The following is a 27,988-nucleotide window of genomic DNA, read 5'->3' as shown; positions in this document are numbered from 1 at the left end:
TCTTATTTCCAAAGTGCCCGCAAGGCATGCTGGGTACCCCATGGCTATAATATTGTGAGTTAATAATACGTTATTTCTAATCACTGCATTCTTCCATGGAGCTCAGGACATATGAGAAATGTATTTTTAATTCCTAGACGGCGCACAAACGTCAATAACTTCTCTGGTCTTTGTTTTGTTGTTCAACAAAACAGGAATATGATGTATATATAAACATATGAAGTATGATTATTGTCTGTTTGTCTTCATCCATCCATCTATTTTCTATGCCGCTTATCCTCACTTGGGTCGTGAGTATGCTGGAGCCAATCCCAGCTGTATTCTACACCCTGGATTGGTTGCCAGCCAATGAGGGAGTGCAGCTACACTGGCTGACGTAGCGCTAACTAGCTATATGTTATCATAGGAATATGGATGGTTACGCTATTTTTTTTTGGTTTGTATGCATCGGAACGCCGCTCCAAATTCCAGTGCGGCACGCATTTCTTTCCGTTTACATTTACTCATCAACAAGTGGTCAGGATAGACTTGCAGTTGGGGCGCGCCTCCACAAGTCCTCTGTGTGTGCACCGCTGTGGAGGCCTGCAGCCCAACTCGCTCATTTGTTGGCTTTGGGTTTGCCAATTATGAGCGCTTGTGTTGCCATGGTAACGGTGTTGAAAAAGGACCTCACCAGCAAAGCGTGACGGCCGCCACGGCCACCCACGTGACGCAGCAGATCCCTCGCCCCTTCTTCCCGCCGTAGCCGTGACCCGTGCTGCCGTCTTCGTCCTCCTCCTCCTCCTCGGATCCCTCGCCGCGGTCGCCACGGTGACAGCAGCAGTAGTGGATGAGGAAGGACAGAACCACCAGGAGGGAGATCACCAGGGCCATGGCCGACACGCTGGACAGGACCAGCAGCGTCTGGGATGCAAAACAACACGCGTTCATTTCGTCTCCGTCAGTTGTACCGCTTGTATTATCCATTAATCAACACCTCTGAAATACATCTCAAATACTTCATCGGTATTACTGTATATTCTTGGTATCAATTTGATGGCTTGTCATGAATTATGGTACAAATTTAGCTGTAAATTGACATTATTAAAATAATTTTACAATAAAAACTCCATGAATTTGATGGCTTGTCATGAATTATTATGATTAAAAATGAAAATGTAATTTTCCATGACAAAAATGATATCGGTGGAATAAAAGTCATTTCAAGTTTTATATGTCTTATTTTCTCTTATTATGTCTACTATATTGGGTAATAGTAGCGGAAACATGACTATAGGGGTGTTATTTCATTTCTATAGGGCTCTAATCATGTTAAAAATATATTTAGAAGGTGGTAAACAGGTTTCACATGTCTTATTTTCTGTTATTATGTCTACTATATTGGGTAATAGTAGTGTAAATGTGACTATAGGGGTGTTATTTCAGGTCTAGAGGGCTCTAATTATGTTAAAAATATATTTAGAAGGTGGTAAACAGGTTTTATATGTCTTATTTTCTTTTATTATGTCTACTATATTGGGTAATAGGAGCGTAAAGGTGACTATAGGGGTGTTATTTCATGTCTGGAGGGCTCTAATGTTTAAAAGTGTATTTAGAAGGTGGTAAACAGGTTTTATATGTCTTATTTTCTTTTATTATGTCTACTATATTGGGTAATAGGAGCGTAAAGGTGACTATAGGGGTGTTATTTCATGTCTAGAGGGCTCTAATTATGTTAAAAATATATTTAGAAGGTGGTAAACAGGTGTTCTATGTCTTATTTTCTCAATATGTCTACTATACTGGGTAATATGTGTGTCATTGTGACTATAGGGGTGTTATTTCATGTATAGAGGGCTCTAATTCTGTTAAAAATATATTTAGAAGGTGGTAAACAGGCGTTCTATATCTTATTTTCTCTTATTATGTCTACTATATTGGGTAATAGTGTAAAGGTCACTGTAGGGGTGTTATTTCATGTCTAGAGGGCTCTAATCATACATGAAATTAATTACTTTGCTCGTAGAATTACTGATGTATTGGAAACCTATGACAAATTATTGATATAAATACTATTTTTATAGAAATAAAACTATACTATCAAAACAAAATGAGTCCTGACATGAAAGCCGTGTCCGAGAATGCAAAGGTCAGTCCGATTTTCTTTTACCGAGTCTTACTTGTGATACCATTAAGCCGTATCAGCTGATATCACGAAGCCATATCAGGCATTTGATGAGGCCGTGTGTCATAAAGTCAGCGTTACTGAAATGCATTTTTCCGCTGCACATTATCCCTCATCATCCATCTGGCCGTCTGTCATTTCTTTCTATCTATCCACAGCGCCCAATCTCTATGAATAAACGTGTGACCTACTTAAATACATTCACTGCCGCTGGCTGGCTGGCTTGGCTGCATGACTGGATGGATGACTGTGAGCCCCCCCCCACCCAACCCCGGACCGCTCCTCAGCAACCTCCTGGCATGACTCAATCCCTCTCTGCCTTGTCTTTTGTGTCTCTGTGCTGTGCTGGATCACTTCCTTTCTATTTGTAATTTTGTGCACAAAGTGGGAACAGGCTGCAAGAACAGGTGCAACTGCCGTAAGTCACATACTAGAGGAGCACTGAAAAAAATCTTCTGAAGTTACCTGCTGGTACTCCCAGCTGTCGGGGGCAAAGACGTTGTCCCTCATCTGCATGGTGAGGTCCAACCGGGGGAGGGCGTGACACATTCTCACCCACAGCGAAGGCGTATAGCTGGGCACCGTCGCCATGGCAGCCATTTTCTACTGCCCCTGCTCCCCTCCTCCACCCTGGGGAGAGACAGAGAAACCATAAGTGAGGTAGAACGCCACAGATGAAGGTCCTCCTGAGGGCCGTGATGACAACAAGGTCAGAGACTCCACATGACTGAAGTGAGAAAATGTCAAGGTCGAAATGTCGTAGTTTGAGAAAAGTAACTCCTCAGGGGGCCCAAGTGTGGCCCCAGGCCCCAACACATTTGAAAAATTCACATTCTTTGACTGGAATAAAGTAAAAACTGGGAAAATAAACTCAAACTAATATCAAAGGAAAAAATTGCAAAAGTCATAATTTTATGAGAATTTTTTTTACTTTACAAGAATAAAGTTGAAATATGAAAGAAAAAAGACAAAATGATGATAAATTTGAGAATGAGAATTTGAATTGGGAAAAGGTTATATGATGAAAATGTGACAATGAAGTCGTAATATTAAAATAAAAATGTCTAAAATGAAAAAAACAGCAAAAATAAAAACACATGCAAAGACCTAACAAGGAAGATCTTAATATTTTACACCTTCGCTTTATCATTCAAAATGATGCTGTTTTGTTGTTGAATCCAACCTATTAGTCCCAAATATGCATACTGTATTAATGCTAACTGATACATATTTTCTCAAATGGAAGCATTTAGAACTTCTAAATGAAGCCAAAGAGGCGTACAGAAGAAGCATTGAAAGAGGCTGTGCGGTCCTAGAAAATGGCCACTAGGTGTCACTAATTTACTACTGTGATGTTGTGCTGAGACACACAAGCACCAGACTTGACGGATGGAACAACAGGCTTTCACTGCAGCGTCGGATGATCTCACGACAGACACAATCATCTCTTAAGCTAAAAACTCAACTCTCAACCACTGACATGACTTCCCGTCACTTACAACTGTAAAGGCAGAGCTTTAAGGTAACTATAGGGGTGTTGTTTCCTGACTAGAGGGCTCTAATAATAGCAAAGCATGTATTTAGAAGGTGAGAATTGGTTTTATATGTCTTACTTTTTTTTGTTATGTCGACAATATCGGGTTATAGGAGTGTAGAGGTGACTATAGGGGTGTTATTTCATGTCTAAAAGGCTCTACAGTAAAATATTCAATTTCTAAATAAGGACTCCTACTTCTAAATAGACCTATGAGGGTCGTGTGTGGAGCCAATTAAGTGTGATAAAGGAGGGATTGGTGTATATCATTTCTTAGTGTTGGTTTGAAAAATGGCGTATATCAAACCTCTGCATCCTTTGACTTTTCAGCAGAATGGAAAAATGTCTCCACCCTGATCGATTGAGAAAAATGTTATGAACTCCCGCTTCCGTGCCTTACTGTACAGAACAATGTAATCACATTCGCATTCCAGTCAAGACTGACTCAGCAGCGCCCCTGCTGTTTGCATCCAAGCGGTGCGCTCCATTTTGCCTCAAGGATCAATCAATCGATATTGAGTTTGACAGCATAAAGTGAACGGTTGCCATGGGCATCCGTAGACATGATGGATTCTCCAATACGGTATGTGTCTCTCCGGCCCCCGCCGTCACCATCTCGCTTGTCTGCTGCACCCCCCAAAAGGCAGACTTATTGGTTGGAAAAAATTTGGGGGAAATCCAAATGTAGGACACACGGTACTGGTGATGCTATATGGAGCAGCAGGCTCTTTGAAAAGGTCCCAACAGCCTACCAACAAGGACAAGAAGACTATTTCATGCAACAAAAGCATGCTAGCAAGCCCAAAGATGTTGTTGTGACTGTGTGACGGTGTACTGTTTCGGAGCGGAGAAAGTAGGGTAAATACAAAAGGCAAATCCGGTTAGCCAAAGAATCCAATGAGTGAGTTGCAGGGGGATGAGAGGGGGGGGTGGTTATAAACACAGCCTGGTCGGCGTCTGATACGAGCGTCACCGTGTATAAAGACGCACATTTTAGCACAGCGAGCTTTTATTTGTGTTTTAGCACAAGTGTTATTTATTCAACACCACAGTCGATGAGCAGCGCTGGCCGTGCCGTTCGCCGCCCCGCAGTCTTTTATTGTGTTGAAAAAGCAACGCCAGACACTTTCCTCATTCACGCTCAATGATGGGCCCGAGATGATTTTTAAAAGCTCTGCTCGCAGGCCGGACCGGACGAGGTCGCCTCTAAGCACATTTCAATAAGCTTCTCCGCTTAATGGTTCCGCCACTCCCAACTGTCACAAATCAAATTGCTGCCAACGCTCCATTTCACTTATTAAAATGCATCCCGGCACGTGCTGTCGCGCTCAACTTTCAGCAGACAACAGCAGGCTTGTCCTTATCGTGTTTATCATGGAACACTTCCAGCGCATGGGATTTGATGCATTTTTCAAGGAAGAAAAGAAAATGACATAAAATTCTACTATGCTAATATTAGCATACTAGAACATGCGAATGCTAGGTGTTTATATAGGTTTGTACTCATGAAAACAGCTAAAATTTTCCTATGCTATATATTAGCAATGCTAACATTAGCATGGTAAACTTAGCATGACTGATGAAAATGGGTAAAAATGCTATAATACTAATGTTAGCATGCTAACATTAGCATGCTAGCACTAATATACCAACATCTCCCATGATAGCACAAAGTGTTTATATAGCTTTCTATTCATGAAAAGCGCTATAATGTTACTATGCTAATGTTGGGATGTTAGAAATGTTAATGTGAAGGTGTCTGTCAATATTAACACTAACGAGAATAGATGTTAGCATGTTAACACTTAGCATCATAGCATCAAGTTTTTCCACAGGCTTCTATTTGTAAGAACAGCTAGAAAGTTAATGTGCTCACATCATCATGCTAACATCCTAACATTAGCATGCAACAATTGTAAGTATCCGCGTATGTTAATACGCAGATAATACGTTAAAAACTAATGTTAGCAATGCTAACATTAGCATGGTAAACTTAGCATGACTGATGAAAATGGGTAAAAATGCTATAATGCTAATGTTAGCATGCTAACATTAGCATGCTAGCACTAATATACCAACATCTCCCATGATAGCACTAAGTGTTTATATAGCTTTCTATTCATGAAAAGCGCTATAATGTTACTATGCTAATGTTGGGATGTTAGAAATGTTAATGTGAAGGTGTCTGTCAATATAAACACTAACGAGAATAGATGTTAGCATGTTAACACTTAGCATCAAGTTTTTCCACAGGCTTCTACTTGTAAGAACAGCTAAAAAGTTAATATGCTTACATCATCATGCTAACATCCTAACATTAGCATGCAACAATTGTAAGTATCCGCGTATGTTAATACGCAGATAATATGTTAAAAATGGCAGAATATAGTACTATACTAATGTTAGCAATGCTAGCATTAGCATGTAAAACCTAGCATGATAGTGTCTGCCAATGTTAACATGAATGAAAATGGTTAAAAATGCTAATTACTTGGCTACTTTCAAGAAATTTTGATTAGCAACAGCCATCGTTTACCATATCCCAAACACATTCATGTTACTCCCATGAAGATATTATTGTAATTACTTGAGTATCAAGATACCAACTTGAGTATCAGGATGCGTATGCAATTGTCTACCAGAGATAGCACGCTTCTGTCAGACTAGCCCAGGGCAGCTGTGACTACAGATGTAGTTTACCACCACCAGTGGTAATAATAGTGGTGATAATGGATGTTGACGTTGAAATTGTATGCATACGCGGGAAGGAGCAGCATATCAGGTGGTGGACTAAAGGAACAAGCGGCCCAGCAAAGTGGCAGCCTTCTTTCCATGTGAGCGATGGATCCGCTGCCAACCAAACGAGCACATAAGCGTTTCCGCTGATGGATGACAACAATCGTCCACCAGAAGAGGTCACAAGCCAGGCCTATAGTAGTCATTTATTCATTAATTCATTTTCTACCGCTTATTCTCACGAGGGTGGCGGGGGTTGCTGGAGCCTATGCCAGCTGTCTTGGGGCGAGAGGCGGGGTACACCCTGGACTGGTGGCCAGCCAATCACAGGGCACATATAGACAAACAACCATTCATACTCAAATTCATACCTATGGACAATTTGGAGTCGCTAATTAACCTAGCATGTTTTTTTTTAACTTCTAAGAGCCAGTGGTGTCATTAGGCCTATTTTAAAATGTTCTTAAGCCCCCCCTAAATAATTTGGTATTTTTTATTGACAAATTTTATATAATAGGGCAAAAGCAGGCTAATAAGTAGGCTAATACTAGCCTACTGCTACTAGTAGTCGTAGTAATAATCATTCATTCATTTTCTACCGCTTATCATCACGAGGGTCGCGGGGGGTGCTGGTGCCTATCCCAGCTGTCTTGGGGCGAGAGGCCAGCACCAGCCAATCACAGGGCACATATAGACAAACAACCATTCACACTCACATTCATACCTATGGACAATTTGGAGTCGCTATTTAACCTAGCATGTTTTTGGAATGTTGGAGGAAACCGGAGTACCCGTAGAAAACCCACACATGCACGGCCGAGGGTGGTAATTGAACCCCGGTCTCCTAGCTGTGAGGTCTGCGCGCTAACCACTCGACCACCGTGCAGCCCCCCTATAGAAGTCATTATGCAAAAACCGAAAAACAGAAAGGGGATCACCTGTTTGCGGCGTTCAAGGATGGTAGAAGTTATTGGGACAACGTAACGAGGCTGTGACGGACGGGAGGTTGCATAAGTGGGTTGAAGTAAACGTGATTCGGAGTGTGCATGGAGAATTAGTGGCATGAGAGACTCCATGATGTCTGCATGTACAGAGGGTGGGATGGGAGGAAAGCCATTTTGTGAGGCGGCTAATGAGGACGTCCGTACGCGACATGGAAATCTGTCTCCCCTTTTTACATATTTCTATGTGCAGCTACGCGGCCTTGGTATTTGCAGATATTTCCTAAGTGTAATCACCCTGGCAGAATGAATGCACGTCGCCTCAGTGGCATCCCAGTTCCTGCATTCATCTGCGTGATGAGCGTCCACTTGTGACAGCCTTCCTCCAAAGTGAGTGCAGCTGAGCGAAGGTAAGTGAGTGCAGTCACCAAGTGTGCAAATCACTGCGAGTTGACCCGCGCAGTATAAAAAAAAAAAAAAAAAAAAAGCATCAGTGCGGCATTGAACACCCACATTAGCCACAATGGATGAAAATGCATGAGCTTCTGGACGTGTGTGCGTGTGCGTCTTACCTCTGATGCTCTGATGCCTTGGACGGCTTCTCGTCGCCTTCCGCCTCTGCCGGTGAAGTATTTACCCGCTCAAAGACGTATACCGCCGGCAATCAGTGCCCGGTGCTCTTGCAAAAACATCCTGCTGAGAAAGAAAAGCTCAGGAACGTGCCCGGAATAAGTCAATGAGGGGGGGGGGGCGGGATGGAAAAAGAAAAGTAAATAACTGTATGCTGCTCTGGTGATGGTGTGTTGATGGATGGGAGAGGAGCTCTCACTGAGGGTGAGTGAGCAAGAGAGCAATAGAGAGAGAGAGAGAGAGCAAGGGGTGGGGGTGGGGGGGTGGATTAAGATTGAAGAGAGAACACCCCTCGGGGACTCTTTATCGTTTCATTGTCGCTATTCCGTATCTTAACACCCGACATGATGTTGCCCAATGATAATTCATCTGTTGTGACCCCCCACCACCGAATTTCTCATTCCACCCCCACCCACATTACACTCCAACCACATTACACACGCTTTAAAAATACACTCACATTTGAAGCTACTGGCACAAAAAAAGGGTGGGGGGTAATAAAGGATGTTGGGAACAAAATTCCCAGGGATGCTGAAAGATGGAGTGAACAATGAAGGGGGGGGTGCAAGGCTATGTCGGGGAAAGCAGTTATGAGTGGAGGCTACACAAGAGGAACAAGTGATGAGGTGTTGTGCATCGTCGGAGAAAAGGGGGGCAGAAGCGAACAAGCAAAAAAAAAAAAAAAAAAAAAAAAGGGGAGGGGGCGCTCTGGTTTTCTGTGTCACTAAGAGAGTGGGGGAAGGGCGGCAGCGAGATAATGCGAGCGAGGGAGCAAACAGTAGCAAACCCACTGACTCACACACAGCCTCTTATGTATGATACACCACGCCAAGCCGTGCCATGCCGTAGCACGCCATGCTACATGTCAGAGCACGCCATGCCATGCTACACCATGTCGGAGGACGCCACGCCATGCCATGCCATAGAACGCCAAGCTATGGCATGCCATGCCGTAAGCACACCACGCCACACCATTGCATGCCATGCCATGGCCACGCCATGTCACCCCATGTCATAGAACGCCATGCCGTAAGCACACCACGCCATGCCATAGCGTGCCATGCCATGCCACGCCATGTCACCCCATGCCACAAGCACACCACGCCACACCATAGCATGCCGTGCCATGGCATGCCATGTCACGCCATGCCGTGCCATGCCATGTCATAATAAATACAGCTGAATAGGTGCAGATTCTGGAAGAACTAGAATGCGTTCTGTGCTGGTTATCGTGTGTCGCTGCTCTATAGGAGTCCACAACTCAATACAAAGGGACGGAAAATGAGCATAATAAGTTAATGCCTCTTGTTTACACACACACACACACACACACACACACAACACAAACATACTTGGAAACAGGCACCAAAAACAATGTATTTCATCTTCTCACATGGTGAAGATGAGAACTTTATTCATCCCACACAATTATGATAATTCACATCAGCCATACAGCGCAAAAATAGTGCCTTTAACTAAATATCTATTAAATCTTCCCATGAATCAAGACACAGGAAACACAAATGTATTCTTATATAAAATTAGAATATGTGAATCATATAGGAGTCTCATTTAGGAGTATTGTTACTTCACAAGAGTGCTTCCTAAATATTTGGATAGGCAAGAAGTTTTTGTTTTAATGCAGACCTACCAACATTAATTTGGTAGGAGAATTAATAGTACTGGCAGCCAAGTGGTTAGCACGCAGGAGACCTGAGTTCAATTCCACCCTCGGCTATCTCTGTTTGGGGTTTGCATGTTCTCCCCGTGCACCGCTCCCTTTATCTGTTTTGCCGCGGTCCGACCGGTGTCACGACGAAAACTGTACCCGCTCGGATAAATCATGGGGTACAGTTTCTGTCAAAGAAGGGAAAATAGTAACCCCTATTGTGAGCCATGTTACTACATGCCCCAGTCATAGAACACCAAATCCCCCCCTCAGAGGAGGGAAAAGTTATGTGGCCCCCTGGGGACCCCTGACTAAATTTTCTTTTGAATTTATTATTTCTCTTTAAACAAGCAAAAATATGTTTTTTTTCCGATTAATCAATTAATCGACAAACATTTTGGTACAATACTCAATTACTAAAATATTGGATAGCTGCAGCCCTAATCTAATGCCTGATATTATTATTAAATGGGCATTTAAAGGGTTGGAATCATACAAACGGTGACATTTCACCCTAGAAAACTATGAATGCGTTATGTTTTTGGGAGTAGATTTTGTTGTTGTCTAGTGTGAGGGGGCTGCCAATGCCCCACCGACACACTGTCATGTTTCTATTTGTGTATATAGTTGGCTTTTGTTATTTATATATATTCTGGTTAGTACTTTAATTACATTTGTTTGCCATTTAAGTTGTTTAATTGCCACTTTAGTTGGTTAGTTTGTCATTTAGAAGTCATTGGTTTTTGTTCCTAATTTCTCATCAGTTTCTCCTTTCTTTGAGGTGATTGGTCGGGGCACAAACATGGACCAGAGGCTGATCACCTTGATTGGACTCTCCCAAGTGTCACCTGGAGGAGGGGGGGATTAACTGGGTAGTTGTTGGGTAATGTAAGTTATGTGTAATCGAGTGCTTAAATGTATACAGGAAGTGAAACTTCAGTGTGGTACTGGTGAAAGACTTTTGTAACATAAAAGAAGGGTGTTATGAATGTAAATAGGGTACCTTTTAGACATATTGCGTCACCCTCTCATTGGGAACTATGGTTGGCCTGTCACGGGTAAAAGTTGAAAAAAAAAAAAAAAAACTTGAAAAGCTCCCAAGGCTATGGCTATCCATAGCCATTTTTTCCAACTTAAAATCTTACATTTTGGTGTCAGAAGTGGGATTCGAACCCACGTCTCATTAGAGATTAGAGAGAGGTGGGAAGAGAGCCTAGAAGGTTTATGTAATGGCATAGAAGAGCTAGAGCTATCAGAGGGTCCGGTGTTGATATGATTATGAAATGTAAATATGATTAGACACAGCTGTCATGATGCAGTGCAGCTGTCAATAATAATAATCATAATAACGATTGTCTTTGCCAAGGTATGGCACTGAGTGTAAGGTACACAAATAGTATCCAGTATTATCTAAGAGTTACCGTACACACCGTCTCATAAAAGCCATCCACCCCTGGCCCCCCCATGACACAAAGGTGCAAGGTGTTTACAGGCAAACGACCAAAATTGAAACCTTTCCCCACCTTCATGTCTCCCACATCACTGAAGATCCTTTCTCCATCCTTGACCTTGACCTTGGCCAGGGTGAGATGGTAGCGGGGGTTGTAAGAGTCTCTGTGGAGCCATCCTTTCCTCCTGTAGGCTTCCTGCAGGCCGCTGTTGAGCTGCTGGAGACGAAGCTGAGGCTGCGGGCTCAGGTACATCACCCTGCCGTTGAAATGCTTCAGCTTCACCGGAAACGTCACCGCCACCGGCGGGTTGCGATCCAGGCGCACAAACTCTCGGAGAATCTCCTCGGCAGCCGCCACCTCGGCGGGGCCGGCCAGCACCAGGAGGCAGAGGGTGACGTGCAGGCTGGACGAGGTCTGCCAGTGAGGGGTGGAGGACGGGAGAAGAGCTGTGATCTCCTCCTGGAGCTGCTGGAAACAGCTGAGGATGGCAGGCGTGTTGGCTCTGAAGGTGATGAAGTGTGTGGGTTTCTTCTTGGGGGGGCGACCGCCACGGTTCTCTGATTCTTGACCAAGAGGTGCTGATGGAGACTGTATCGTAAAAATGAAAAATGATCAAATATAAACTGCACTCAACAGTAAACCTTGGGGGCGTCTGTACACTCAAAGGCAGAGAGTACCAAACATCTCCCATGGATGTTCAGCCACTAATTGGCTGCATGGCAAGCGATGCGTGGATGAATACTGAAATATCCATACTTCCAATATTCAAATCTTGCCAACGGTGTTCAAGAATCAGGGACAAAGTTGGAGCCGCGTCCGGGATGGAGACTTCCAACAAGACAAAATGAGCCTAAACACTGCTCCAATTCTACTAAGGCATTCATGCAGAGGAACAAGTACAACGCTCTGGAATGGCCATCTCAGTCCCCAGACCTAAATATTATTGGCTGTCCATGCTGGGAAAGCATCAAACCTGACTGAACTGGAGATGTTTTGGAAAGAACAATGGTCCAAAATACATTCAACCACAATCCAGTCCCTCATAGGAAGCATTTATTTCTGCAAAAGGACGATTTACATAAACATCAATGTCACTTGTTTGTGGTACCGTAATGGGAATAACGGCGTTCAAATAAACGGCGTTACGATCGCCGTTACTTTAGTAAGTAACGCCGTTACGTTACTTAACTAATTACTCTTACTGTCAGCATAACACCGTTACCATTTTCGACACCACATTACTGAAGCCGACTAAAAATATATCACCGACTTCATAACTAATCTGCAGCGCAGTGATGGATGATAGATTGCTGGATAGATGGATGGATGGATGGATGGGTGGATGGATGGATGGATGGATGGATGGGTGGATGGATGGATGGATGATAGATGGATAGATAGATAGATGGATGGATGGATGGATGGATGGATGATAGATGGATAGATAGATGGATGGATGGATTATAGATGGATGGATGGATGGATGGATTATAGATGGATGGATGGATGATAGATGGATGGATGGATGGCTGGATGATAGATGGATGGATGATAGATGGATAGATAGATGGGTGGATGGGTGGATGGATGGATGGATGGATGGATGGATGATAGATGGATGGATGGATGATAGATAGATGGATGGATGATAGATGGGTGGATGGATGATAGATTGATGGATGGATGATAGATTGATGGATGGATTATAGATGGATGGATGGATGATAGATGGATGGATGATAGATGGATAGATAGATGGATGGATGGATGATAGATGGATGGATGGATGATAGATACATGGATGGATGATAGATGGGTGGATGATAGATGGGTGGATGGATGATAGATGGATGGATGATAGATAGATGGATGATAGATGGATGGATGATAGATAGATGGATGATAGATGGATGGATGATAGATAGATGGATGATAGATGGATAGATGGATGGATGATAGATGGATAGATAGATGGATGGATGGATGATAGATGGATGGATGATAGATAGATGGATGATAGATAGATGGATGATAGATGGATAGATAGATGGATGGATGGATGATAGATAGATGGATGATAGATGGATGGATGATAGATGGATAGATAGATGGATGGATGGATGATAGATGGATGGATGATAGATGGATGGATGATAGATGGATGGATGATAGATGGATAGATGAATAGATGGATAGATGGATGATAGATGGATGATAGATGGATGGATGATAGATGGATAGATAGATGGATGGATGGATGGATGATAGATGGATGGATGATAGATGGATGGATGATAGATGGATGGATGATAGATGGATAGATGAATAGATGGATAGATGGATGATAGATGGATGATAGATGGATGGATAGACGGATAGACAGATAGACAGATAGATAGATCCCGTATGATAATAAATAATAATAAATAATAATAATGTGGTGAATAAATAGATGACATCAAATAAGACCAACAATGTACAGCGTAAACAGCAAGAGAGTGTGAGAGTGTTGCAGAGTGACAAGGGAGGGGGTGAGATAAGCACATAAGCAATGGGGATTGGCTAAGGTTTAGTGAGAGTGCGTCCTCGGCCAATCAGAGAACTTGGGTGGGCGGGTGTTTAGAGCGCATCCAAAGTTCCGGGAAGTTGATACAGCGTAGCATAGAGATGGCTATGGTGAAAATGTACAGGGGCAAGTAATTAGTTACTTTTACTGGCAACTAGTTACTTTAGTGGAGTAGTGGAGTAACTCAGTTAGTAACTTTGGAGAAGTAACTAGTAACTATGACTACTTACTGAATCATAGTAAAAGAGTCAGCCGGCTGTGTTTATTACATCAGAGGCCAGGATGAACACAAATTATTAGTAAACAATAGAAGGGGAGTGGTTCTGTTCTTACCGAAGTGTCCTGGCTTTCAAAACCTTCTTCCCCTTCAGCTGTTCTCTCTTCCTGTATGAGTCGTTCTTCTTTAACTGCCGAGGCTGTCAGACTAAAATGAAAAAAAAGAAAAGAAGATGGAGGCGCTCATGATACAACACCATCCTTGACCTCTTGACCCCTGGCAGCAGATGCCGTTCTTACATGTCCGCACAAACATTTGCTCCTCAAGCTAATCCTTTTCACGGAGTGACATGAAGTTGGCAGCCCAAGCAGGGAATGTGGGATGCGGGTAGATAGATTCTGATCTATTTCCAGGAAAACAAACCTATTTGCTGCCTCCTCCGCAACACATGGCCATCCCAGGGATGCTTGTGCTGAGTCAGAGGTGTGAGTGTTGTCCTCCAGATGTGTGCTGTCAGTGATGGTACGATCCATTCCCTGCCCATTGACAGCAGGAGGCTCCTCTCTTGTTGCTTGCCCTCGTTCATCTCGGCCCTCGGCCGGTGTTTCTTTTCCTAACAAGGATTCCAAATGGGTCAGCGTGCACTGGGTTGAAATAAAGGCTCCTGGCTCACCTTCTACTTCCTCCTCGCCTCCAAAGGGGGGAGCCAGAGACTGCCCGGTGGAGCCAAACACCCTGTCGGTCCTGCTGTGCCGGTCCCAGATGCGATGCCCTTTGTAGGTGAAGTACTGGATCCTGTGTCTGGGAAGGGCCAGCTCAGTGGTGTAGTCGCAGTCACACGGGTTGGCGTCCCAGTTGAATTCAGAGAAGGGGCGTTCCAGCACGCCCAGGAAACGATCCACATAGCCCACTAGAAATTGGGAGGCATCCACCGACGGATCCCAGACGATACGGGAGATGATGTCATCAGCTGTTCGCATGCGAGGCTTTTTGCTGATGTCGTCTTTTGCCTCCTTTTCTTTTGACTTTGCCGCTTTGTTCCGATTTCCTTTCTTCTTCTTTTGTTTTTCTTCCTCTGGTTCTGCCACCCGGTCCTCCAGAAGAACAGCACGTGAGGTAGCTACTGATGGCTCACTGAACAGAAGATGTAGAGCTGTGTCTTGTATTTTGATTTCCAGTATATTAGCAACCACTTGCAATGCAATGTGGTGCATCAACACAAAAACGCTTACACTGAGCTGCTGGTTTCTTCACAAATCAGCCGGGTGGACCGGTGAGACATACGGCATCTGGGACCAAAATGGCACTTTCCCATCAGGAAGAACAGGCACACATTGGGTGCTTCCTCATCTTTCAGGACCACTAGAGCAGAGAGAGAGCACAAAGGTCAACGGATCAATGTGTCAATATGACTCCGTCACCTTCATTTTCTCCTAAAGCTAGTGTTGGTGGATTGCACAAACATCACTTAAAGGATGTCATATGACATTGGCTGTTGCTTCCCTGCAGCAAAAATGGGAATCTCGGAAACTTGACCTGCACTGCCCGATCTCCAACTATTTATTTGACAGTCTCACTGTATGAATTAATGGCTAAAAAGTTACTGAATCCATTTAAATTTACTGAATCGTATCATTCTAAATGAATCGACATAATTTTTTGGGAGATTTCAATAACAAAGTCTGTTTGTCCAGTCATATTTTCCTTAACATCTCGTCTGGTTTGATGGACCCAGTGTGGTGCATAGCGGTCTGATGAGTTGGGTGTCTCATGATACCCCAGCGAATGACACATTACACAATGGTGTGTAATGTGCTCCCTGGTGCTGGGAATTCTACTTCCAAAGAAGATAAGTCCTCAAGATAGATAAGTTCTCAATTAAATGAATAATAAGGTGAAAGGTTCATGGAACGTTAGCAATGTCTACGCTTAAGACATCATAGTGCATCATGGTTTCCCTGCCCGGCCAGACAAGCAAAGCCATGCAGTCACTTTTGGACTTCCCATGAACCGCCGTGAGTCATTTCCTCAAAGTTTTATCGACGTTCACAGGTGCTGCTCTTCTAAAATACCACTGATATTATGCTCCAAACAACACAAGCCATATCAGGGCATTGAATCCATTGCAACTGGACTGTTCAGTGGTCTCACCTCAAAAGCGCATTGCTTTCAGTGCCTACTGTATGAGACTAGAGCTGTCCTATCTGGTCTATCTGGTGAATGTCCCATCTAGTCTTTCAGCATGAACTGATGAGGCCTCCTCGGATGAGAGGCCAGACATCCTCCCTGACAACCTGAACAGTCCAGTTGCAATGGATTCAATGCCGTGACAATACAATGACCTTGATGAATGACAATATTCACAATAGAAGTGACTTTCTGTGAAAGGATATGCTGTATCATATCATCACAAAAAAAACACACACACACAATGTATTAAACCATCTTCAATTTACCTCTTTTGGTAGTGTCAAGATCAGCTGGACCTTCCGCAGTGGTGATGGACGCCATGCTAAGTGTGTGGTTTAAAAGACAGAGTTATTAACAAAAATGTCGAGTCACAGTGTATAACTTGTTTTGTTAGACACAATGTATGACGCGGTGAATCTGACACGCCCAATGCTAAAGGTAACGCTGCGGAAGTAGCGTCGCATAAACTCGGAGTGATAATAAAAATGTTACACATGACGTAACTAGCTCTTAAATCATGTATTACTGTATAATAACAAAAGTAAAAGCCGAATTAGTTATGTTTTATGAGCATTGCTGAACAAGTAGCAGTTTCAGCTTGACTCACCCTTGACCCCTAGGTCTGTTGTGTCGTCGTGGATTATGGGTAATGTAGTGTACGGATGTATTGTCCTGAAAGTCTTTTGTAAAAACAATTAAAACGAGCAACTAACGATGTTATTATTTTATATTTAATAAATTACTTATTTATTTGTCAGAGTTCTTAAAAAATCGGGAAACATTTGCGAGTTAACAGCATAAATGGCTGGCTAACAGTGTGAGTCATCCGAGGTGGAGCGCGTGACTGTTATCACGTGATGCGGTGACGTCATGCTAGCGACGCTAGCAGCAAGGAGGTAAACAACACAGTAAAAGCTAGCCCCGGTTAAGCTAAATTGAACAATTCTTTGTTTTAATATGCATCAACATGCTACTGTTTAATCCTTTGGGGGACACATTGGATTGGTGAACACTGAATGAACACTGAAGGTGAGGCGTGATGTGGTGATAAGTGCTGATTAAAACCGTCTTGAAGTAGTTCTAATGAGAAAACAAAGGTGTCTGTTATTCAATTCACATTCCATCTCACCCGTTTAGATGAATGCTCTGGTGGCTCTCTGTCATTTCTGTGAGCTCCACGGCCCACGGACGCTGTTCTGTACGGAAGCATTGCACCCTCCGTCCCCATCGCCTTCCTCCTCCCAGGCAGGCGCTGCAATACCCGGCGACAGAGATGCTGACCGGGACGGTGAAGGTCTCACGATGAGGGCCAACAGCTCAGCCACACAGAGAGGAGAAATGTGCGAGGTGAGCTTGGCACATTCACTGTCACACTCATTATTGAGTTACAAAGACCTTAGCCCGGCAGAAGAAAAAGTAGTTCCCACCTCTGTGCAAAAATGTTGTTTGTGTTTCATCGATATTTGCAATATTTTAGTTATTTTCCACCTCTAATGACTGAAGTATCCATAGTTTATCCATAGAAAATTGATTCTAGAGCATAAAAATGTGGTATTTTCAGGAGGGATCAACACATCAGTAATCGGTGGGGGTCAAATACGTCTTCCCCCACTCAGATACAGATGTGTTTATTTCAGTGGAAGCCATTATAGTCAGTCCTGTTCATGTCAACAGCCCATGGTGTGGCCCAGTGCGTTGTTCTCATGACTACTACTGCTACTAAACATACACACACAGGGGTGTCGCTCCCTCCCTGCGCACCACCCGGGATTCATGAGCATCGACGACGAGACGGGTATTCGCTTCCTGAGCCACCAGCATCCACGGCAGCCGCAGCTCTTCAGCGTAGTGCGCCAGGCCTGCGTACGCAGCCTCAGCTGTGAGGTAACTGGTGACGTATGTTCTACATGTATGTGTGTGTGAGTCACACATCTCATGCACACCACACCTCATGCCTCCTCCAATGTCGCCATTCACCGTCCCGCCGTCTTTGTTTGCAAGGTGTGTCCCGGGCGCGAAGGGCCAATTTTCTTTGGTGATGAGCAACACGGTTTTGTGTTCTCTCACACCTTCTTCATCAAAGATAGTCTGGCCAGAGGCTTCCAGCGCTGGTACAGCATCGTCATGGTGGCCATGGATAGGATTTACCTCATTAACTCTTGGCCTTTCCTCTTGCGCCACCTTCGACTCACCATACAGAGCCTGCAAAGCACCGCCCTGAAGGTCTGCCCGCTTTTCGCCCGCAGATCATTTCAAAGACAACCAAACCGCTAACTATTTGGCCCACTTCCTCCGTCAGGTGTTTGACAGCGAGCAAGGTGTTTGTCCCCAGAGAGCAGTGAGGATGAACAGTGTCTTCTCACCTGCAGTCTTCCCACACCAAAGGAGCGGGAACGCAGCCCGTTCCCTGACGTCCCTCACACAGCATCCCAACCTGTGGGCCAGCCTGCACTCCTCCTTCAGTTGGTGAGTCCCTCACGTTGTTTGGCATCACCAGCACCAGCCAGTTTCTCGCACTTTTACTTGCCACTTTGGCCACAGGCACACAGAGAATGCATGTTTCATCTGTTGACATGGTTGCTCTCCATTTATGCGGCTTTTCTTTGTCGTCTCATTTGCTCCCTAACGCCAACCACCGGGCTCAAGTGTGCAGCGCAAGTTTGTCAACAACTCCAAATATTCAGTAAGAATCAAATAAAAGGAACAAATGAACCGATAAGGTTGCAGACTTGTGTACAAATAAATAAGGGATAAGACCAACTAAACCCATTCTTGATGGATGGCACTTTAAAAATGTAAGTTGCCATGTATACCATGAAAACAAAATGTTTCTGTGGTAAACAAATAAAAATAAAAGAGTCAATGGACCAGAGACTAGGCAGGTAACTATAGCTAGCTTGTGGAGCCAGGCAAAATGTGTAAAAGTTCAATGTGGCGTGGATAGGCTTAAACTTTACTCGCAGTGGCTTATATTTTAGTCCCAAAATGCAACCACGGCATGTGTGGGTGGAGGCGGGGCCGCTAGCATGCACACGGTGTGAAGAAGAGTGTAACCTAATAGAAATATTTGCGGATTGCAATCTTGTGTATCGTCTCCTCTCGTGTGTTTTGTGACAACCCGAATTACAAATATCATTTCAAGAGACAAAAGGTCTCCTTCTGTTCATGCCGTTGTTCTATGGAACTACCATGCCAAGGTGCTGAAAGCAATGCACAGTGAGTGAAGCCTCTTCTTGCCAGACACGCATGAACGTGGCAATGCATTGATGATCCATGATTCCACTTTCCCTGATATCGTTTTTCACAGCGGCAATGTCTCGCTGGAATCCTACTCATCGCTTACTTCACCACAGTTCCACGGAAAGAAATCTAGATGGCAATGCATATTGCAGCCAAGGGCTTTTATGGGACGTTAGGAGGTTTGCCACCAGCTGCTGATAATTATCTTTACTTTTCTGCGACCGTTCATGCAATTTCTCCACTTCGGAGAGAGAGTTTGCTGCAAATGACAACCAAACATTTGATGCCGCACCTCTAGACATAGGACAATCAATGTGTTGGAATTTGTAGACAGGCTATCGGGTAGAACTGCATGTACCTTATTTTGCATATGAACTATTTTCACCCAATACTGAATCTTGGTAACTACCTGTATTTAAATATCTGTAATTTTGACTTCCTTTTTCTGTATTAGCCACCTAAACCGCTACTTTTGTTTTGCTTGAAGACCAGTGTGATGCTCCACGTACAGAGTAATAGTCATAGGACCGATGGTTAAGTAGCATTACCCCTGAATACCAAGTACCATATTCAAGTATAATGTTTACAAAATGATGTACACAGGCAAAAGTTGATGACATGGAGTTGACGCCATCAAGAAGAAATCCATTCCTGCCGTTTGTTTTAGTGTTTGAACACGTTGCTATGAATCACCGACATTGGAAAATCTCAGCTTCGGTTTCCTTCCCAGGCTGCTGAAGGCCTGCGGTAGTCGTCTGACAGAGAAGCTTCTAGAAGGAGCCCCCACTGAAGACACGCTGGTGCTCATAGAGCGACAGACAGGTAGACATATTTCAGCTTGTAGCCAAAAGAATAGACACTATATGTATGCTTGATTTGTCATTATCAAGTGCGCTTTCTTCCCAGAAGAAAACACGGGAATCCTATTCATGCAAAGATGCTAACACCTTAAATATTGTATGTGGTCATGTGCATGCATTTGTTGCTGGTATGAGCTGTGTCAGCTAGCAAGGAACTACATCATGTGCGGTCGACCCAGCAGCCGTCCCCAAATACAAAGCTCAGAAAGATTTGGATTAGGATGCGGTTGGTGGTACTTTTTCAGTCAGGGCTGAAAAAAATGGCGACGACGATGGACAATATCATGCAATCTCATTTCTCGACAACAAAAAAACACGGCCATTTTACTCCAGGACTCTCATCCCTGGCTCCTCACCCCCCTACCCGCTGACATGACTGGCAGTTTGTTGAAAGCAGGCAACGATGATGATCATCCCAGAGAACTGTGATCTCGATTCCGAGCAAGAAAATCATGATTGACATTTTCTCCCAGAATGGTGCAACCCTGCTGTGAAGATGAGGAACTAGACGAGCGCACTGGTGCAGCTAACGTCACTGTGGAGTACCCTCGGCTTTAAAGCTGAACACTTATCTAGAACCTTTTTTTGAGTCACTGCTTTATCACTCTTGCTTCCAAATAGACCAAGAGGAGGAAATGAGCTGCTGGGAAGGAGCCGAAGGAGGAATTTCCAAGCCACTGACGCACCAATCGGACTTGGAGCTGGGCCACCACGACGAGGAGCCCGGGCCGAGGTTTAGGTCGCTGAGGCATCTGAGACAGGTTTGATAAAGAAAGTTAGTGCGCCCTGGCTCTTAGGCACCCCGGCTTACAATCTGGCCTGTCTTGCAGGTGCTCGGCGCTGCCGACTTCCGGCAGGTGGCGTGGCACGTGCTCATGGGGAACCAACTCATATGGAGGAGCGCCGACCCCGGGCTCATCCAGTCTGCTTTTACAGTACTCAAGGTACTTGAACATATCCTGCTAAACCTTATACCTGGGGTGTCCAAACCGGGAAAACAAATAATATATTACGGATGTCGCCATCCAATCTTTGGGATCTGGTGCCAAGATTGGATACTATCGCCACAAGAACTAGCTACAGCGCTAGTTCCCCCTCACTGTACCCGGACTGCTGTGTTGCTCTAAGCGTTGGTTAATAGTAGGGACCGTCAGAAATGAGCTAAGAGTGGGAATATTGATTGGTAAGTTTAGCTTCACAGTGGTGCCGCTGGCAAGAAACAAGAAGGTATTTTTTTTAATGATCATTTATACAGCGGTGCCGTGGAATTACCGCCGTCCCAACCGAGTGATTTATTTTTGCTTTGAATAGCCAACTGCAATTTGGGCTAGGAGATACCAGCTACAGGCAGGCATAGCCCGGAACAGTGTGTTAGCATCACGCTAGCTGGTCACCGGGAACATTTTCAATTTCACATTTTCACGTAACATATGTACATTATTTATGATGTATTGTGCAAAAGGAACGACATAAATGAAAAGCACTAGCCACCGTGCGCCAGTCCCAGCCTGCAGGACTTGGTTTTTTTTTTCAGAGAGGTGACCCGACAAATATCCACATTAGCACTCGGTAAGCTCATCCAATCTTAGCTTAACGTTAATTGTTGCCTTCAAGGACCGTGTCACTTGCATTAAACGTGATAATTGTTGGATTTCTAATGATATAATGATTAAAAAATATATATAAATTTATCCCTTTACAAAAAATTATTATTTAAATTTTTTGTGCGTTTAAAAAAAGTTACATTATTTTTTTTATTTTAATGAAATTTAATTTAATTTAACCAAGATCATAAATTCACCTTTCAGTTTGTAAGGTCCCGACGTTCGTGCTGGCTTGATTAAAGGTTAGAAGCAACTAGCCCAGGGGTGGGCAAACTTTTTGACTCGCGGGCCGCATTGATATGACAAAATTTACGGGGGGGGGGCTGACTATATATTTTACACGTAACAGTCCACCTGGTATTATTGTATCTGTAAAATTGTCATGCAATCTGCTATTATTATTTATTTTATATTTATATTTAAATATTTTAAAAATAATCAAATATTATAATAATTACAATAAAATTAAAATAATAATAATTATATTATTATTATGTAAAATATGCAAATATAACAATAATATTATATATAATTAATATAATAATTAGCATTAATATAATAATTATAATAATCATAATAGTTATGATAATTATAATAATCTAATAATAATAATAATTATTATTATTATTATGTGCTTGTGTCCCTTTTTTCAGGAGCACTTTGTAAACAACAGACCATGTCAAAAAACGAAATTGATAAAACCATCAAAAGGTTGGCTCAGGCCATGATGCCAGGTTGTATGTTGAGTTTAAATGAAATACTTTGGAAAGTATTCAAACACTTGGCGGGCCGGATGTGGCCCCCGGGCCGTAGTTTGCCCACCCCTGGACTAGGATACAAGAAGACATTTTTCCCAGTCTTGTAAGGATGTGGACGATAATGATTGAGTTCCCGTGCCCCACCCTCGTGCGTTCTTTGCCTCCACTTGTATGGCTGCCGACCTCCTTCTGCCAAAACGCACCAACAAGCCCGAGCGTGCAGACATTATCAGCTCGCTTGCTCCAAACGTCTTTCAAATGGGCAGGACTGCTTTTGTACTGGTATGCAGCGTATTGTGAAAATACAAATAAACAAGATTAACACCAACTACAGCAAATGGGAAAAAGACGATACTAATAGGAGTACACTCGGTCACCTATTTGGAATGTCAAAAAAAAATCACAAATTCACACGTCTGTGCCTTCCGAAACCTTTGTCTTGACTCATATCCGTGGAGCTCTTCCCACTTTCCCAGTATCTCTCAGGGGTATTAATCAGCCCCTGCGGGCTTATCTTATGACTTGTAATGTTTTTTCCAAGATAGAAGCGAGTATCATATTACACTATTGATGGGAGTTGCATCAGAAAACATTAACGCTTTTTGCTTGATCTGCCTACAGTATCTGACAAGCCAGCATTTATATTGCTGTTATTTACTATTACTATTTATTTTATTACTAGTCAGTACTTTATTCCTATAAATGGAACACCGAAATCACCCATCTTAGATTTGAATGGAGGAAATATTCCTCAGAAATACTTTGTTCTATGGTTGTTTGTCTATATGTGCCCTGTGATTGGCTGGCCACCAGTCCAGGGTGTACCCCGCCTCTTGTGCCCCAAGACAGCTGGGATAGGCTCCAGCAATGAATGAATGAAATACTTTGTTCTTTACATCGTTGAATGTGCTGACGACAAAATCTCACAACAATGACGACTGGAGGTCAAGTCTGTGAGAATTTTGCTCAAAACGAAAGTGGAAAAAAGACACGGCAGTCTGGTCCAGCTGTGATGGAATGTGGCCTCCACCTTTCAGTTCTCACAATCCAATCCACTTTATTTACATAGCACATTTTATAAACAGAGTGCTGCACGGACTAGTAAAATAAAAAGTAAAAATAAAATACTATAAATAAAGGTACAAATTGAATTTAATCCTAAACTAAAAGATCAAATAAGAAATAAAATGGATATTAAAATATTAAAAACAAGAAGCTTTAGGTTCTTTCGGTGGAGGTGTAATTTAGGCACACCTGGAGGTTAGAAGGACTGGAAGGAATGAGGACGTGACCAAGTTGATGACTGCCATGACATGACTACTAGCACATCACTACTATCAGGAGAACCAGAGTATATAGGGGAGGGAGGCACCTGCTGTAGCCCAGGAAGGTGCACTGTATTCGGGCACACGCTCAGAGCAGCCTGTGTGACGCCACGGAGGTCTCCGGGAAACCTCTTGTACTTTTCGTAGTGCTGGCGTCACGGGTGGCTGATAAGATTTTTTTGTGCCCCCCCCCCCCATCATAAATCATTTCATACAACGTCCTTCCTCTGACACAAGGGAGCTCATGGGATCCATTAACATCACAGGCAGTAGAACAAAGGAGCGCTTGATTTGCTCATCTGCACAATATGAGGTACATTGCCGCATAGATGTTTGATGCTCCTTCACTTCTCAGTTATGTTGAGGTCAGGGGGGAAAAAAGACGCCCATAACAGCCAATGACGGAGAGCGTATTATTTGCATGATGAGATGGTGCATGGAGGTCATTTTGCTGCAGAAGATGCTTCTTCATGTCGTACCATGGAAGAAAGCGGTCACACAGAAACCGTACATACGTACTTTTGCTCAGGTGGTTTTTCCACACCTTCAGTGACCATAAAGGGCCTTGCAGCATGTATGTGTATATATATATGTATATCTATATATATATATATATATATATATATATATATATATATATATATAATGTACATGTGTGTGTGTTCTCTTGTCAGTCGCTGCTGCCAGTGGGCTGCGTGCGTTCCGTCCCGTACAGCGCTCGGTACGAAGAGGCCTACAAGTGCAACTTCCTGGGTCTGAGCCCAGACGTGGCCGTTCCACCCCACGTCAGCTCCTCGGGTAAGACGCCAGCACGGAGGTCCACACTGGGATCCATCTCATCGTCCTTTCGTGCCGCAGAGTTTTCGGTGCTGGTGGACGTCAGCTCGGAGCCGAGCGGTCAAAGTGCATCCTCGGAAGACAACATCTGCTCGCTTTATCAGTTCAGCATCAGCAGTGCCAACACACAACCCACGGACAGAGGTAAGCACAATTAGATATTCATAAAAATGTGCGATATATAAGATAAAAATGTGAGGAATGTACATTTGGCACTGTTGGATCTTCAGGAGGGGTCCCAAAACAAGAAATGGGAGTGAAACAAAACAAGGAATTCCTATTTCCTTTCAAGGCTTCTTTGTTTACTGTAAATGTCACATGATCATCTGGCCTTGCTCCTCCAGGTCCCACGTTACTCAACAAGCTGGAGGTGGCCCTGTCCAATGAGAACTTATCTGTGGATGTGGTGTCCCATTGTCTTCTGTGTTTGAAGGAGGAGTGGATGAAGTGAGCCATTTTTTTTTTTTTTTTAAGCAAAGGTGCCAAAGTGTGTCGTAGCTTTTACCTTATTGACGTTACATGTTACAGCATTTTTGCTGAATTCAAGACCTTTATTTTAAGATGTGTAGCAAAGCCTTTGTATGTGTGTAGCCCGAGCGATAGCAATAGAACTATTCATTTTCTACCACGGAGGGGGGGGGGGGGTGCTGGAGCCTATCCCAGCTGTCTTCGGGCACAAGAGGCGGGGTACACCCTGGACTGGTGGCCAGCCAATCACAGGGCACATATAGACAAACAACCATTCACACTCACATTCATACCTATGGACAATTTTGGAGTCGCTAATTAACCTAGCATGTTTTTTTTTTTTACTTCTAAGAGCCAGTGGCGTTATTAGGCCTATTTTAAAATATTCTTAAGCCCCCCCTAAATAATTTGATATTTTTTATTTTTTTTATTTTTTTTTAATATTTTTTTTACAAAAAAATATCTGACAAATTGTACATAATAGGGCAAAAGCAGGCTAATACTAGCCTACTACTAGTAGTAGTACTAATAATCATTCATTCATTTTCTACCGCTTGTCTTCGGGCACAAGAGGCGGGGTACACCCTGGACTGGTGGCCAGCCAATCACAGGGCACATATAGACAAACAACCATTCACACTCACATTCATACCTATGGACAATTTGGAGTGGCTAATTAACCTAGCATGTTTTTGGAATGTGGGAGGAAACCGGAGTACCCGGAGAAAACTCCCAAGAGAACATGCAAACTCCACACAGAGATGGCCGAGGGTGGGATTGAACTCGGGTCTCCTAGCTGCGCGAACCACTCATCCACCGTGCAGTGCAGGGAACTATGTTTATTATTATTTATGATTACAAAGGATGTTACAGATCTCAAAACAAATTCAATGTCGGCCATTTTGTTTTACACCGGCCATTTTAGAACCAAATCAGGGGTGGTCTAGGGACTTTGAAGACAAATGAAAGCGACGGATACTGGACGAATTGGGAAGCGTTAGCATTATGATGTGGGCGGGGCTTGGCCACACGCTCCACACGGGAACGGGTGGGTTCACCCTGAAGTTCTGTGCGGTTCCTCACAGCGCCATCCAGTGGGAGCTGAAGAAAAAGTTTAGTTTCATTTTTGTAGAAATGTGTCGACGTTTCAGAGGCGTTATCTCTCGTGGAGATAACGTTTCCAGAAGTGGGGGGCAGCGAGAGGGGGGGGGTGATAGATTTTAGTCATGTTTGGTGCTCATGAACAGTTTGGCTGTAGGGTCAACATATTAACCCTAATACGTACCTAATACTCCATACGTGTCTCTCCACCAACCTACACCACCTTCTCACCCTCTTGCAGTAAAGTCAAAGTGCTGTTCAAGTTCTCCAAAGTGGACGGGCGGGGCAGGGACGACACGCAGAAGGTCCTAGCATTGCTCGGCGCTACGGGGCCCGGCGAGGAGGACAACGTGCGGCTGCTCAAGTTCTGGATGACGGGACTCAGTAAAACCTACAAGAGCCATCTGATGAGTGCCCTGCGGGGGGGGGAGAGGAGTCCCAGCCAGTGACAAAGACCGAAAGGGAAAGTGAAAGCAGGAAAGCATGGGACTTTCTATCCAATTGAACGAAGGGATGACGCGAGTTGAAAGGACTTGAACACACGTCTTAAGATATAAAAAGACGCGACAAGGCAATGTCAGCTTGCATGTGAAGCACATTGTCGTTATTCTTATGAACACTGTTACGCCCAAGAACTACGTTACCGGGGTAGTGACACCTCGCCACAGGCTAGCCACTAGCTTCAGCACACACCGGCCCCCGATGCCTCATGCCAGTGTTCCTTTCTGTGTTGTTGTGTGAAACAAACGCACCCAGGAAGGAATTTCTAAAGTTAATTAATAAAGTATTCCTATGTTATTTTGTGAGGGTTTTTTTTATCACTAAAAATATCTCTTGCCAGAGTCCGGCAGAGTCATCCAGGATGCCCTGCCATTGTTAATTGGTCAACAACTCGAGCAGAAGAAATACGCTTGTTCATCTTACCGAAAAAAAACAAATTAGCCGCCGTCAATGGCGCAGGCGAATGCAACAAACGTGAAATGGACACCGTTAGTATCGTACTCGGCACACTTCTAGCATAATAGTTTTGATACGATATATCTCTGTGGCAATCACTGCCAGCAAAACATTCCGCTTTGCCCATCCATCCATCTTCTACTTAATATCATCTCCGACCCGGACTACATCCAACAGTAGAGTTCAAAAGTATTTTTCTTCTAAATGAATAATTAATTTCATTAATAAATGAATTCAATGTTATGTATTCCTGACGCTATTTTATTAAAGAAATTTACCACAAGACACATTAGGTGAATTTGCATAAAGTATTCGCTTGAGTTGTACTGAGTATACATGACTAGTTCCGGGTATGACGTCACAGCCAAGATGGCGACTGTTCAGAAAGTCGTCCAAATCGCCACTTCATTTACTAGTAGTTTATGTCTCTATGACATCAGGGTTTTATTAAAGTTAAATTTTATTAAGCTATCTTCTAAACTTGATTAAAATTTACATGAGTTAATGTATATTTTCTGTTGGAATTGAGGAATATATTAATTTTTATTCCACAACTAGTGCCCTCTTGTGGCGAGGAGGGGGAAGAGGAATGCACATCCCACTCATTTTTTGTAACCGTGATCAGGCCGAGATGAGAACAGAAAAACTTTTTGGAAACTTGCTTGGAAACATGTTTACTATTTCCTACACAATAACCCCCAGCAGCATGCGTGGGGGGGGGGGTGTCACATTAACGAGGC

General features: G+C 43.6%; 3 protein-coding genes across 9 annotated transcripts in view; 1 reads left to right on the top strand and 2 right to left on the bottom strand.

The window, feature by feature from the left end:
- Nucleotides 1-8,176, bottom strand: part of ttyh1 (tweety family member 1) — a 29,376-nt gene extending 21,200 nt beyond the window's left edge. For 3 of the 5 annotated variants that reach the window (XM_058056272.2, XM_058056273.2, XM_058056274.2), the window contains exons 1-3: nt 7,948-8,139; nt 2,630-2,794; nt 674-903 (exon numbers count right to left, since the gene is read on the bottom strand). In XM_058056272.2, coding sequence (XP_057912255.2) covers nt 674-903; nt 2,630-2,764 — 365 coding nt within the window. In that variant the 5' untranslated portion in view covers nt 2,765-2,794; nt 7,948-8,139. The other 2 variants (XM_078799020.1, XM_058056276.2) reach the window with 2 other exon arrangements.
- A 2,622-nt stretch (nt 8,177-10,798) lies between these two features.
- leng9 (leukocyte receptor cluster (LRC) member 9) lies at nt 10,799-17,384 on the bottom strand. 2 transcript variants are annotated; one of them, XM_058056279.2, is made up of 7 exons: nt 17,228-17,384; nt 16,365-16,420; nt 15,141-15,270; nt 14,582-15,042; nt 14,332-14,521; nt 14,025-14,115; nt 10,799-11,713 (listed from the first exon to the last, which is right to left on the bottom strand). In XM_058056279.2, the coding sequence occupies exons 1-7, from the start codon at nt 17,260-17,262 to the stop codon at nt 11,081-11,083; spliced, it is 1,596 nt and encodes a 531-aa protein (XP_057912262.2). In that variant the 5' UTR covers nt 17,263-17,384; the 3' UTR covers nt 10,799-11,080. The 2 variants fall into 2 exon arrangements, with proteins under 2 accessions (XP_057912262.2, XP_057912263.2); XM_058056280.2 differs by lacking the exon at nt 17,228-17,384 and adding an exon at nt 16,706-16,941.
- Nucleotides 16,969-27,066, top strand: flcn (folliculin). 2 transcript variants are annotated; one of them, XM_058056278.2, is made up of 12 exons: nt 16,969-17,127; nt 17,236-17,445; nt 17,836-17,982; nt 18,100-18,321; nt 18,398-18,564; nt 20,069-20,160; nt 20,820-20,959; nt 21,029-21,142; nt 24,560-24,683; nt 24,744-24,866; nt 25,067-25,169; nt 26,533-27,066. In XM_058056278.2, the coding sequence occupies exons 2-12, from the start codon at nt 17,236-17,238 to the stop codon at nt 26,738-26,740; spliced, it is 1,650 nt and encodes a 549-aa protein (XP_057912261.2). In that variant the 5' UTR covers nt 16,969-17,127; the 3' UTR covers nt 26,741-27,066. The 2 variants fall into 2 exon arrangements, with proteins under 2 accessions (XP_057912261.2, XP_057912260.2); XM_058056277.2 differs by having other exon boundaries at nt 17,836-17,994.
- The last annotated feature ends 922 nt before the right edge of the window (nt 27,067-27,988 follow it).

The sequence above is a fragment of the Doryrhamphus excisus genome, linkage group LG19 (assembly GCF_037039965.1).
Source record: "Doryrhamphus excisus strain RoL-2023G ecotype Guam linkage group LG19, RoL_Dexc_Guam_v1.1, whole genome shotgun sequence".
NCBI lineage: Eukaryota > Metazoa > Chordata > Actinopteri > Syngnathiformes > Syngnathidae > Doryrhamphus > Doryrhamphus excisus.
Note: the sequence above shows the minus strand (reverse complement) of the source record. Positions and strands in the feature narration are given on the sequence as shown.

Bases quoted from the DNA above. Each gene is read 5' to 3' on its own strand.
- flcn (XM_058056277.2), top strand. From the start codon at position 17,236: ATGAATGCTCTGGTGGCTCTCTGTCATTTCTGTGAGCTCCACGGCCCA. The intron at 24,684-24,743 runs GTAAGACGCCAG...TTCGTGCCGCAG, and splicing joins ACCCCACGTCAGCTCCTCGG to AGTTTTCGGTGCTGGTGGAC. The intron at 24,867-25,066 runs GTAAGCACAATT...TTGCTCCTCCAG, and splicing joins CACACAACCCACGGACAGAG to GTCCCACGTTACTCAACAAG.
- leng9 (XM_058056279.2), bottom strand. From the start codon at position 17,262: ATGACAGAGAGCCACCAGAGCATTCATCTAAACGG. The intron at 16,421-17,227 runs GTGAGATGGAAT...CCACACACTTAG, and splicing joins CAGAGCATTCATCTAAACGG to CATGGCGTCCATCACCACTG. The intron at 15,271-16,364 runs GTAAATTGAAGA...TCTCTGCTCTAG, and splicing joins TCTTGACACTACCAAAAGAG to TGGTCCTGAAAGATGAGGAA.